This window comes from Coptis chinensis, chromosome 6, assembly GCF_015680905.1.
Source record: "Coptis chinensis isolate HL-2020 chromosome 6, ASM1568090v1, whole genome shotgun sequence".
Lineage (NCBI taxonomy): Eukaryota > Viridiplantae > Streptophyta > Magnoliopsida > Ranunculales > Ranunculaceae > Coptis > Coptis chinensis.
In genome coordinates, this window is record NC_141461.1 from 16,687,595 (window position 1) to 16,701,821 (window position 14,227).

Consider the following 14,227-nt stretch of genomic DNA (forward strand, 5'->3'; position numbering starts at 1 on the left):
TATAATCCCTTAGAGGCAAGTCCAATCTAATTGTCATTTCCCATCTGTTTGGGTCCCAGGTTTACGGGATTTGGAGGTCCTGTTCCTCACCGACCAGCTAAAGACGTAGCATTTTCAGTTGCTAGGTTTATACATAAAGGTGGATCATACATGAATTACTACATGGTAAGCGTATCTTTGTTTAATTAATTGAAAGCTATGTATCCAACTCATGTTTTCTTGAACTGTTGAGAGTGAACCTCTATCTCTCCATTTTGCATTTTCAATTTCATGCCAGACAAATTTCGGGCGTACAGCAGGAACTTTTATAGCCACTAGCTATGACTATGATGCTCCAATTGATGAATATGGTAATTGAACTATTTGGGAAATGTTTTTCTTCCCGTTCTTTGTCTTATTAATTGTCTACTGTTAGTGCTCCATTCACTAACGATCAATGTTACTAACTGAACTCTGCAGGAAATGGGCAGCTCACACTCGGTTGTTATCTATTCGGTCTTTAACTGTTCCCAGGATTCCATTTCTATACAGTGGTGAGATTTCATTTTTTTTTTTAATAATTAATTGAATTAATTTATCATTGTTTTGGTGTTATTTATAACTATTCATATGTTTATTCTTTTTATTCATTCATTTGTTTAAGTGTATAATTGATTGCTTAATAATTTAAATGTTCAATTGCTTTAATGTTTTTTATAACTGTTCTAATTAGATGCATTCACTTGCCCACCATTTATTTCAAGACGTCCATTTTTATGTGCCATTGTTAATCTCTACATAGATTTGAAAGTTAAGGGCATCTTGGAATTTTGAAAACAAACAAGAAGAAACATTATAGGCAATAACAATTTTTGTATTCAGCCCCACACTTTCCCCATCTTATCCTGCCACAATTGCTTTTGTTGGCTCTCTTTTAAATTTACCTTAATTATAGAGCTTTACATCTATAGTTCTACATACAAATTCATTGTTATTGCAATAAAAGTATACTAAATGAGTCGATCACAACTTTACTTTTCTGCATAACTACATTTTTGTCTTTATGCTCCCATTGCTTCAAATTCAAAACTTGCACTATTGGTTTGCCCTTGAGTTATATTATATAGGCGAATTAAGTATGTTTATTTATTCTGTAGAGAAAAAGGTATTTTTTTTTTCTCTTTCACATGTAGGGCGCGACCCGTGCTCACTTTTGCCTTGATAATGGCACGCCCTACCCTCATGCCTATGGTGACCTCCAGGAGCTTAAGCGCGACCCGTGCTCGTTTTTGCTTGGCCGAGGGCGCGACCCGCGCTCCACCATTTTCAGCATGAAATTCACTGTTTCGGAAGTTTTTCTGAAATAGTATAAATATAGGATTTTTCTGTAGAAACCTAACTTTTCTAAAACCAAGAAAGAGAGAGATTATAAGTGACCAATTCTTTATGAGTTGAGTGTTCATTCTTTGTGAGTGAATTGAGAGACTTATAATCTGTTACTCCGGACATCTAGTAAAGCTTGGAACTCTCAGTGTGGAAGTAGGCAAATTGCCGAACCACGATATATCTCGTCTTGTGGTTTGTTCTTCTTTTACATTAATTGTTTTACTTTATATGCTTGTTATTTGATATTGAGAAGTGTTGGGATATTGCTTGGAGGGTGTTGAAGTCTTGTCTATTGAGAAGGATCAATCCTTGTGTAGGATTGATCTATTTATTATGGGTAACGTTGTTTCCGCAGTTATTAATTCACAACAATTGGTATCAGAGCGTAGGTATACGACCTAGGATTTTGAGTTTAGTGCTCAAAATATGTGTAGACAAGGTGTTCGATTAAATTCCGAAGTAAAATTGTTTTTTGGGTTATTGTGTGTAACTTGAAAGATGACTCCCCAAGATGTCAAACGCAAGGTTTGAAGTAGAGAAATTTAATGGGAAGAATAATTTTGGGATTTGGCAAGTCCAAGTAAAAGACATCCTCATCCAACAAGGTTTGCACAAGGCTTTAAAGGGGATTAAATCTAAGGCGGCGAGTATGAGTAATGATGATTGGGAAGAGTTCAATCTTCAGGCTTGTTCATCAATCTGGTTATGTCTTGCTAATGAGGTCATGGATAGTGTGATGGGAGAAAATACCGCTGCCAGTATTTGGCTCAAACTAGAGTCTATGTATATGACCAAGAGCATGACGAACAAGATGTACCTTAAGAAGCGTCTTTATCGATACATGATGGTGGATGGTTCAATAATGCAAGAGCACGTTAGTGAGTTCCGTCGGCGCCTAGCGGATTATTTAAATGTGGGCATGAAGATGGATGATGAGGACCAAGCGGCATGTTTAATATTTTCCTTGCCAGAAAGCTATGAGCATCTAATTACTACATTTATGAACAGAGAAGACGTCAATCTTGACAAAGTTCAGAGTGCTCTTCTTTTTTATGAGTTGATGAAGAAGACACGTGTAGAGAATAACATTGATGCAGGTCAGGGGCTAGTGGCAAGAGGAAGGTCGTATGAAAAGGCTTCTACAAGCAATGAGAAGTCTAAGTCCAAGTCAAAGAAGCCTTTGACACATGCGAAGTGCTATAATTGGGATGAAAAGGGACATTATGCAAGTAATTGTCTTCACCCGAAGAAAGAGAACAAGAGAGATGGTAGGAAGAAAGGTAAGGCAAGTTATGCTTCAGGCTCTGAAGGGGACGAGTTGAGTCTCTGTGTGTCCACACAAGACTATATGGCCGAAAGGTGGATTCTTGAATCTGGATGTTCCTACCATATGTGCCCGAATAGAAAGTGGTTTACTTCTTATGAGAGCATTGATGGTGGTTCCGTTTTGATGGGTAATGACGTTACTTGTAAGACAGTAGGAATTGGAACTATACGGATCAAGATGCATGATGGTGTAGTGAGGACTTTAATTAATGTGAGGCATGTTCCTGAGCTAAAAAAAAACCTTATTTCTCTTAGTACCTTGGATTCCAAAGGCCACAAGTTTGTGGACAAAGGTGGAGTCCTAAAGATTGTCAGTGGCTCTTTAACTGTTATGAAGGGTCAAAGATATAGAACCTTGTATACTTTGATGGGTAGTACGGTGATAGGCGATGTAGCAGTGGTTGCATGTAATGATGATTTTGAATGCACTAAGATGTGGCATATGTGACTAGGGCATATAAGTGAAAAGGGTTTGTCTGAGTTATGCAAGCGAGGGTTCTTGAAGGACTTGAAAAAGCCAAGTATGGGGTTCTCAGGAGCATTAAGGCCTATGGGACGCAAAGGAGTCAAGCTCAAGTCAAGCAAGCACACGACAACAGGCATCCTTGACTATGTGCATACAGATGTTTGGGGACCCTCCAGAGTGGCTTATAAAAGAGGTAACCGTTATTATGTCTCATTCATAGATGATCATACCCGCTATGTGTGGGTGTATATGATGAAAACGAAAGATGAAGTGTTTGAGATATTTAAGAAGTGGAAGGCAAGGGTTGAGAATCGCACAGATAGGAAGGTAAAGATACTACAGTCTGACAATGGTACTGAGTATACCTATGGACCTTTCCAAGAGTTTTGTGCACAACAGAGAATTGCCAGACACTGGACAGCCAGGGGCACGCCTCAGCAGAATGGAATAGCATAGAGGATAAATAGAACCTTGCTTGAAATAGCGAGATGTTTGTTGTCTAATGCCAGTCTAGGCAAAGAGTATTGGGCAGATGCAGTGTCTATGGCGTGTTACCTATATAATAGGTCACCAGTTCCAGCTATAGATTGCAGGACACCTTATGAGGTGTGGTCAGGTAACCCAGCTGATTATAGTATTTTGCGAGTGTTTGGATCGACTGCTTACTACCATGTGAGGGAGAGCAAGCTAGATCCTAGAGCTAAGAAAGTCATATTCTTAAGCTTCGCAAATGGGGTAAAGGGATACATATTATGGAAGGGATACAGATTGTGATGTCTAGAAAACCACAAGTTCCTGGTCAGTAGAGATGTTACATTTGATGAGACTTCCGTGTTATCTTTCAGTAAGCCGGAAAGAGCTGGGCAGAATGGTGAGTCTATAGAAGTTCAAGCCACTGAGCTTGAGTTGTCTGATGCAGCAGATGACTGGTTGGTTCATGATGAGGTACCAAATCATGGAACCACACAGCAACAAGAAGAAGAGCAAAAGCATCCACAACTTGTATTGGCTGACCCTAGGCCAAAGAGACAAGTTAAAGAAGTGCACAAGTATGGGCATGAGAAGCCAGTGAAACACTATGGTCAGGTGGATTTAGTGGCATATGCACTGAATATCAAAGATGATGAGCCAGATAGTTTCAAGGAAGCTGTTAGAGATGCTCATTACAGAGATTGGTTGGTTGCTATGCAAGAAGAGATGGAGTCTCTTGATAAAAATCACGCATGGGACCTAGTTTTATTGCCAAAGGGCAAAAGGACTATCGGCAGTAAATGGGTGTTCAGAAAGAAAAAGGTCATTCCTGAGTCCGACAGTACTGTGTCTACTTTAAAAGGCTTCGTAGTAATGACTTCATCTATCTCCTACTTTATGTGGATGACATGCTTATTGCTTCAAAAAATATGGTGGAGATAGACAAGTTGAAATCTCAATTTAGCTCTGAGTTTGAGATGAAAGACTTAGGTGGAGCCAAGAAGATACTGGGCATGGAGATCGACAGAGATAGGAATAAGCGACGGATAGTTGTATCTCAGAAGAAATACCTTCAGAAAGTAATTTCTCGATTTGGTATGGAGAATGCAAAGTCGGTTTCTACACCTTTAGCTGGGTATTTTAGGCTTTCAGCTAAGTTCTCTCCTAGTTCGGTGGAGGAACAAAACCATATGGCAAATGTTCTTTATGCAAGTGTCGTGGGCAGTTTGATGTATGCTATGGTGTGCACACGCCCAGACATTTCACAGGCAGTTAGTGTTGTAAGCAGGTATATAGCAAATCCTAGGAAGCAGCATTGGGAGGCAGTGAAATGGGTACTAAGGTACTTGAAAGGTACCTTGGATGTGGGATTAGTTTATGGTGAAGGCACTTGTTATGTCAGTGGGTATGTGGATTCAGATTATACAGGTGATCTAGATAGACGACGATCGACTACTGGTTATGTGTTTATGATGCATGGTGCACCGGTTAGTTGGAGGTCTATGCTACAGGTTATAGTTGCTCTATCTACTACTGAGGCAGAGTATATGGCAGTGGCAGAGGCAGTGAAAGAGGCATTATGGCTTCGAGGTCTTCTGGATGATATGGGTATTGAGCAGAACAATGTTGCTTTGTATTGTGATAGTCAGAGTGCTATTCATTTGGCGACGAACCAAGTTCATCACGCTCGAACCAAGCATATTGATGTCCGTTATCACTTTATACGGGATGTCGTTGAGGATGGTGATGTAGCACTTGAGAAAGTGGACACCCATGACAATCCTGCTTATATGTTGACAAAGATTGTCACCGGAGTTAAGTTCCAACACTGTTTGGACTTGCTCCAAATCCTACATACTTGAATGAGCCCTTTGTGGGCATGGCCCTTTGGGGCAGTTGACTGCGAGTCTTCTTTGCTGGATGTGTTCCGACTGGATGTGTTCTTGTTGGATATGTTCGGCTCGGTTTTATGTGTTAAAACCTCACAGAGGTAGAGAATGTAGAGAAAAAGGTTTTTTTTTTCTCTTTCATGTGTAGGGCGCGACCCACACTCACTTTTGCCTTGACAAGGGCACGCCCTACGCTCATGCCTTTGGTGACCTCCAGGAGCTTAAGTGCGACCCGCGCTCGTTTTTGCTTAGCCGAGGGCACGACCCGCACTCCACTGTTTTCAGCATGAAATTCACTGTTTCGGAAGTTTTTCTGAAATAGTATAAATATAGGTTTTTTCTGTAGAAACCTAACTTTTCCAAAACCAAGAAAGAGAAAGATTATAAGTGAGCAATTCTTTGTGAGTTGAGTGTTCATTCTTTGTGAGTGAATTGAGAGACTTGTAATCTGTTACTCCGGACATCTAGTAAAGCTTGGAACTCGCAGTGTGGACGTAGGCAAATTGCCGAACTACGATATATCTCATCTTGTGGTTTGTTCTTCTTTTACATTAATTGTTTTACTTTATATGTTTGTTATTTGGTATTGAAAAGTGTTGGAATATTGCTTGGAGGGTGTTGAAGTCTTGTCTATTGAGAAGGATCGATCCTTGTGTAGGATTGATCTATTTGTTGTGGGTAACATTGTTTCTGCAGTTATTAATTCACAACATATTCCTATCTGATAAGTAGTCTTTAAGGACACCTTTCTGTTATATGGTGCAGACTGACTGCATTATATGGTGCAGTCTAAGGTTTGTTATGATTGGTTTTCTTTTCAAAGTCTATTAATCTTTGAGTTTTATAGTATGGGTCTTTTTTATTTTTAAGAAACTTTCTCCATTTACTTTATAGAAGTTTACCAATTTGTTTGTTTATTCTATGGTTTTATGCTTTTTGCCGAAATTTTGAAGAAACCGAAAGTAATGTAGCATGCAGTTTTTAAAACTTTCATAAAACTAATATGATTAGAATTTAGTATAAAATAAATCAATTTTTATGCTCTGTTGATTGTTGCCTCTATGTTGACATTGGAAAAATTCATGCATACCAAGAGATTGATGTTTTAAATGGAATAGCATAGGACAATGAGAATAACCGCCTTTTTTGTCTATCAGGTGCACCAGGAAACCATGTCTGAAAAAAAAATCCACCCTACTTGGCTTATGGCTTACCAGGTTGCTGCATTTTTTTTACTTCTGGTATTGCTAATTGCCAATGTTATTGTTGATGGTGGTGGCATTTCTTACTTCTACACACAATAAGAAAACTCTCTCTTCACATTTGTTTTGATAAAGTCCATGTTAATTGGAGAGCAACATACCTTTTCAGTTCTAATTCTATAATCTCTTTTGAACACACAATTTTATTATTATGTGAAGTTCAACAAATATGTTCTATATAGTATATGTCATTTTTCAGGATAATTATAAACAAACTTTCTAATTGTTTTGTAATTTCCAGTACAATCTTGACAGGTGGACTTTCACATTGGTTACCATCTATTTTGACAGGGACCCCATCTCGTGTCTCTCAAGTCACATCGACTGATTTGTTTCTATTTTAACTTGTAATCTCTATTTAGAACTTGTAATCTCTATATAAAAAATTGTAATCTCCTTAGAAATCAATCAAGTAAATATTCTCAAATCTCTCTCTCTCTCTAATTTATCAGTTATACCATAGGCAATAGAATATTAGTTGATAGAGAGGGAACACCACCACCACCACCACCACCACCACCACCCCACCACCACCACCACCACCACCACACACCACACACAATAAATGCTTAAAATTGTAATTGTCTATCTGTGCTCAATAGTATTATTTTCTTAGAATATACTATCTTCAATTACTTCCTGCGGTTTAATTTTACTGTTGTTTATGTATCTCATCATTCTCATGTATATTGTTTATTTTGTTTTATCATCCTAGCTCCTAGCTTGGGTCTTTGCTCTCTGTGTATGGATGCTACAAATATCGCAATAAAGTTAGTGGTGCCCGAATAGGTTCAGATGCAGAATGGTTTTCCAACACACGACGAAAATACAAATGCATTTGACTCAAAAAAGAATTTAGTTCCCCTGGATCAAGACCCTGTTCGTCAAACAGATGGTACTTGGGGTTACATCTTCCAAGTTATTTTCCAGGTAAGTGCTTGAACACCGGGATTAAGAGTTATTTTCAAATAACTATTCCATAACTAGAAAACCCAAATGAATTGCTCTGTACTATGAATTTTCGAACTCTTGCCACACTAGCTCTATCATCTTGCTTGCCTTTGTATCTTCTGTACATATTACCTGGAAACAATGGGAAAAATACTTATGCTGACGTAATATAAGATATATTCAATATATTGTAAGCAATAAATCAAGAGCTTGCACTTTGTGCATTTGCAGGTTTAGAGATTATTTTTGTTGGTTTGAAGTCTAACCATTTAATCAATAATCAGTAATCACTCAAACCTCCGATACATTAAAATTGGTGCTGATTGTTGAAATTAACCCGTCTTTCTTCGTGTTTTGAGTTGTAGACAGTGCATACCTTGCAAAGAAAAGAGGGGACAGGATGTATGTGGATAATCATTGAAGGATTGAAGATCGAGAATGCAAAACTGGAGGAGATTGACATGCTTCAAGAAGTTACTAAGCAAATTGAGGGGCACACCATCTGTGCACTAGGTGATGTTGTAGCTTGGCTGATGTAGTGTCTTATTATACATTTTAGGCCTGAGCTTGAGAGGAGAATCAAGGAGCTTGCAAACAGAGAATTATTAGATGATGTTGCTTGAGTCTTGCACCAAGGGTATATCTGGTGGCTATTGTAGAATAAAGTTTTTGAACAGCTCTATGTTTGGGGAAATAGCTTTTTCATGTTGTCCTTCTATTTATGTACTGAATATATTTTTTCAGAACTTTAATGATAGAAAAAATCAATGTTACTAAGTACTAATTGAACTGTGCAGGAGCTGGGCGGCTCAGCGTTCGATTATTGTTGTTGTGTTTTTAGACAGTTCATGTTCCCGTTGCATACGTTACTTGCCAATTATAACTTCGTGATTTCAGGTCTATTTTGTTTAGACGTGCGTAGCACGTGCATGATGCTAGTAATAATAATATTCAGAAACACTTTAATTAACATCTTGACCACGTCAATTTAAGATGGCCAACTAAATAAGAGTTATATGATGACCAAGTTCAGATCGGCGAACTATATATTCATCCCACCCCCAATGAAATTTAATTAGGCATAATTGAAAACTTCAGACTCCTCAAGACCTCGACAAGCAATCATTACACATACTTTCACTTCAGATTGAAAAAAACAAAGATGCCAGGGCCTGTGGCTGTAGGCTGTAGCGTCCTTCACCAAGCTAAGGATGATCGTGCCATGCCACTTTATAGTACAAGTACACCCATGATCTCACCAAAGTCGTACTCCTTTTATGATGAGACCGTGTCGCCAAAGAGTACCGATGATGAACAACTAAACGATGATGATTTTGACTTCCGCTCAGTATCCTTCAGAATGCCGCAAGGACAGATCAATCTCCAAAGTGAACTAAGCATTCCAGAAAAATGTTCTTGGCTTCAATCTCAACTAATAGGGAACAACGTCAAATTCGACACACCATTTGGGAAGCGATATATGACATATGTTGATCATACAGCTTCAGGAAGGGCCTTACACCACATAGAAAATTTCATTATCGATAGTGTCCTTCCTTTCTATGGTAATACACATACCGACGACAGTTTTGTAGGCCATCGTACTACAAAAATGGTGAATGAAGCAACTAAGTACATAAAGAAATGTTTGGGAGGAGCACAAGAAGATTCCTTATTATTTTGTGGTTCAGGTACTACGGCAGCCATAAAGAGGGTACAAGAAGTAATGGGCATCGCAGTTCCTTCTGTTATAAGGTCTAGAGTTTTGAAACAGCTTAGGCCTGAAGAGAGATGGGTTGTCTTTGTTGGGCCTTACGAGCATCATTCTAATATTCTTTCATGGAGACAAAGTTTGGCTGAAGTAGTGGAAATTGGAGTAGATGAAGATGGATTGATTGACATGGAAATGCTTAGAAGAGAATTGAGATCATCAAAATACTCTAGTAGGCCTATGTTGGGGTCTTTCTCCGCTTGTAGTAATGTTACTGGAATTTTAACTGATACCAGAAGTCTTGCTCGAATTCTACATGAACACGGTGCATTTGCATGTTTTGATTTCGCTGCAAGGTAAGAAAATTTATTAAATATGAATCCGTTGCATTGCCAGAAGAAATAAACATAAGACTGAAAACCATAATTCCTAATTATGCATTGAATTGTTATAGCTATTCTCTCCAATTCACTTCTCCTATAGTCTGATATGTTACTGTACGTTCCCCTTCCAATATTATGCTTCAATTCTAATTCTGAATATTCTTTAATTTAGATTACATTTTATAATATCATTTGATCTTCCATTGCAGTGGACCATACGTCCAAATAGATCTTCGATCAGGAGAACTGGAAGGCTATGACGCTGTTTTTCTTAGTACTCATAAATTTGTAGGAGGCCCAGGTACACCTGGGATTCTGCTTATGAGCAAAAGCCTCTATTATTTGAGATCCTCTCCTCCTTCAACTTGTGGAGGCGGAACAGTCTGCTTTGTCAATGGTTTCAATGAAAAGGTATTAATATTGCTATCGCAGCTGGAACCAAATGTGTATTGGCCATAAAAACTTTTTGTGCGGACCGAGTCTCACATCGGCAAGAGATTAAGAATAAGTGGATCTCGGTAAACTAGCTAGCATTGAGGCCTTTTCAGATAAAATCGCACACCTTGTTAAGGTCCAAGGCTCCTAGGTGGTTAAGCAGGAACAATTTCGTTGGTAGTGAGATCTTTGGTCCTAAGTAGCTCTTGATCACAATGTTAAAATCCAAAACATGCGGAATTTTTTTGTTCTTACTGTTAACATCAGAATATACTATAAATTTGAATTAAAATGATTTTAGCTCCATATTCCAACCAAATAATCCTACTCGAGTTTACAGGATACTCTATACTACGACGATATTGAAGAGCGTGAAGACGCCGGAACACCACCAATTGTTCAAAAAATCCGAGCAGCATTGGCATTTTGGGTGAAGGAATACATGGGCAACCACCTAATTGAAACACGAGAAAAAATGTGGACTGATAGAGCACTCCAAAGACTATTGCCTAATCCTAACATTCATGTACTAGGTAACACTTCGGTTAAGCGCCAACCAGTTATATCATTCCTTATCTACACAGCTTCACTGGATCGAGAGAAGGAAAGTAGAGAAAAGAGTGCTTATATGTGGAGAGAAAGAGCAACGAAGAAGGATAAACCTCTTCATGGACGGTTTGTGACAAAACTACTAAATGACTTATTTGGTATACAAGCAAGAGGTGGTTGTGCTTGTGCTGGTCCTTATGGGCATATCCTCTTGAATGTTGACAATGAACAATCATTGGCATTTCGTGCAGCAATTCAGAAGGTAGAAAATTTTGATCCTTTTTTTTTTTAAGTGTTTGAGAAATAGCTTGAATTTATACATTCTGATAAATAAGTAAATTAAGTTCTACAGTACATAGAGAAAAGTGGTTTGTAACCTTAATCTAAACTGATCGATTATTAAATCTTAATTTACAGGGACACAATGGACTTAAACCAGGATGGACGAGGATAAGCTTCAGTTACTACATGTCCATCACCGAATTTGAATTTGTTCTAGCTGCCATAGAATTCTTGGCAATGTATGGCCAGAGGTTACTCCCTCTCTATAGCTTCAATTGGAAAACTGGAGATTGGACATTCAGGAAGAATGTTCTGAAAAATGTTGAAGGAGAGGAACATGTATTGAATCTAATTAAAAATCTCAAAGTGACTAGTGGTGGTGGTGGCGGTGGTGCACTATGTAGTTATGGCTCAAATGATTCAAGCGAAACTGGTGGACATGAACATAAGTACGAAATGTACCTTGAGACCGCAAGCTACGTCGCTCGATCCCTCCCGAAATTCCCACCAAAACGACGGGTACCCGAAGGAGTTAATCCAGATTTGATAACGTTCAGAATCTAAATTAAGCGCGCCATGTGAATCTGTAGTATGCATTTTTATTGGTGTTTCAGTATCTTTTTAAATTGTTGGTTCCTCGTCCTTATATGGTAGGAAACTAGTGTAATCGTGAGTCTTCTAGTTACACTTCAATCCCCTACAGTCGGCAGGAGAACTAGCTCTTTCCTAAGCGCTAGGGGAGCGAATTTATTTACTAATACTCCAGTACTATATCTTTGGTTGTGTTATGAAAATCTTTAAAAAATGGGTTGAATTTAATGGAAACACAAAGTCACAAATATGTCTACGTTGATCCAACGAGCACTTTCAAACAAAGTAGCAAGCCATCCATTAGAATTGGGACCCCACTTCCTGATCTTTAACAAATTCCAAAACCTACCCTAAAAAGTGAACTTGATTGAACTCTTCCCAGATAGTAAGTTATAGTATCTTTTCCCTTGACGAATAAGTTGTGAGTTTTCAAAATGTTAATCAATTATATACAAAGACATTAAGACATAGGTAGTTCAGTTAAGTAAACCAAAAAGAGCTACTATGTCAGTGTGACCTAAGCAGTTAAAATCGGTTTTGAGACCTAATCCGTCCAAGAGCAATATGCGATTAATCGGTTATATCATATCTATTATTATAATATGTTAGTATTAGTATATGTTAGGGGTGTCTCTTTTTGCCGAATTTCCGATTTTTCTGAAATCCGACCCGAAATTGGTCTGGCTCTGGGTGTAGTTTTCATGGGCCGATTTTCCGATTTTCCAATTTCCGAAAATTCCGAAAAAAAATTGGATCGGATTTGGATATAATTCTAAAATCCGATCCAAAAATTCCGAAATTTTCGATATTATTGCCAGTTTATTCCGAAAATATATACTTCTCTCACTATCCACTTGATTAGATTTCGACCGTTCATTCATTTTCTAGTTTTTTACTTCCAAAAACAAAACAAAAACATAACCTAGCCGCTACTTCTCCACTTGAATTGGACCACTCTCTTTGTCATTTATACGCCCGCATAACAACAATGATATGAAAAAAAATGTCATTGAGTCATACAATGACTTCCAGGCCAATCCAAAAACCAAATTCCAATAGATAGAATATTATGTAAAGCTACTTAGAGTCCAAGACCATAATCCATTATTTATGTAGACACTTCACGCTTCAATTTCCACACACGAAAAAAGATTGAAACATTACAAATACCTAGACCTCAACAAAATGCAATGCTTGCTATTGGTGGCTGCAGGTTCTTTTTCTCTTTTTTTCTTGGATCACTTATTTGAATGAAAATGTGTTTTCTCAGTAAACAAGTGCGTATTGTTGTTAGTACATTGGTGTTGTGGACATGATTTTCTCTCCCTACAATGAACATTGGCATATGATATTCCAAAAATAATTGAAAGTAAAGAGATCTTTGAAAATTTACCAAGTATTCCGAAATTTCCGAGTTATTCCAAAATTTCCGAAAGTTCCGAAATTGGAAATATATTTTGAATCGGAAAAAAAATTGGATCGGATTTGGCTAGCATATTAGGTTCCGAAAAAAATTTGGAAAAATTCCGAAGGAGGTTAATCCGATCCGATCCGAAGTCACCCCTAGTATATGTCCAATATAGAAAGTCTCATATTTCTATAAGTGTGGACATCCATATCTAGTAGTTGCTATTATCATATTTTAGGTTAGTATAAGTATGTAATTCTGGATAGAGAACAAACTCTCTCTGAGACTCTAAACTCCAACCCTAATCAATCTCTAGTCTTCTCTGTTCTTATTGTTGGTTTCTCTAATATATCAATGTTACAACTCTCCTAGCATCACCACTAACATAGAATTCAACATGTATATATTTGACACTTTCAAAATATAATCATACTAAATATTTGATACAACAAAAAATATCAAATTCTCATAATCACAACTAACTAACTCATCAATTTTGAAGTACTACAGAGATGTCAAACACAACAATTAAATTAAATATTAAAAAGAATAAGGGGAAAGAGAAGCGATAATATATATTAGAGATATAATACAATAATTTTGTATATTTAACTTTCTTTAAGGGAAATAAGTAAACTATTAGTTTTGTGTGTTGATTAGGTTCTATTATTATTAATAAGGTTTAAGAATCCAATTCGTTAATTTTATGTATTTTTTTGGGTGGAGAACCGATATTTTTTTTCTCGGTTTAGCGAGAAATAAATCGGTCATCTCGGTCGATTAATCGGTCAATTCAGTGATTAAATCGGGTCGGTGAGAAAAGTTTTAAAATCGGTAAAAAATAATCGTTTACAAGCGATATGCGATTAATCGGCCGAGATGACCAATATTGATAGCATAGTGTATGACATAGTACAAAATATCGCGATATATTTTGAGAATTTAGAGAAAGATATCCTATGGGGATATATTCTAATGTAAATATCGTCAATATTTTTTGATATATTGCGATATTTTAGCAATAGGATGGATATGACAATATATCACTAAACATTTGAATTTATCGTGATATATATTTCAATGATATTTTTTATTATTGGTGTCAATTGCTAAATGTAAAACTTATTCATACAGATTG

General features: G+C 37.4%; 1 protein-coding gene and 1 long non-coding RNA gene across 2 annotated transcripts; both read left to right on the top strand.

Moving 5' to 3' along the window:
• Positions 1-276: 276 nt before the first annotated feature.
• On the top strand, positions 277-8,037 carry LOC147491785 (uncharacterized). Its single transcript, XR_015197474.1, has 4 exons — positions 277-350; positions 460-533; positions 6,675-6,734; positions 7,495-8,037. It is a non-coding gene; the product is annotated as an uncharacterized LOC147491785 (long non-coding RNA).
• Positions 8,038-8,782: 745 nt separating this feature from the next.
• LOC147491786 (uncharacterized) lies at positions 8,783-11,878 on the top strand. The gene is made up of 4 exons (XM_086568810.1): positions 8,783-9,797; positions 10,034-10,235; positions 10,600-11,070; positions 11,226-11,878. Exons 1-4 carry the CDS (start codon positions 8,893-8,895, stop codon positions 11,652-11,654), a joined length of 2,007 nt encoding a protein of 668 aa, XP_086424936.1. The 5' UTR covers positions 8,783-8,892; the 3' UTR covers positions 11,655-11,878.
• The last annotated feature ends 2,349 nt before the right edge of the window (positions 11,879-14,227 follow it).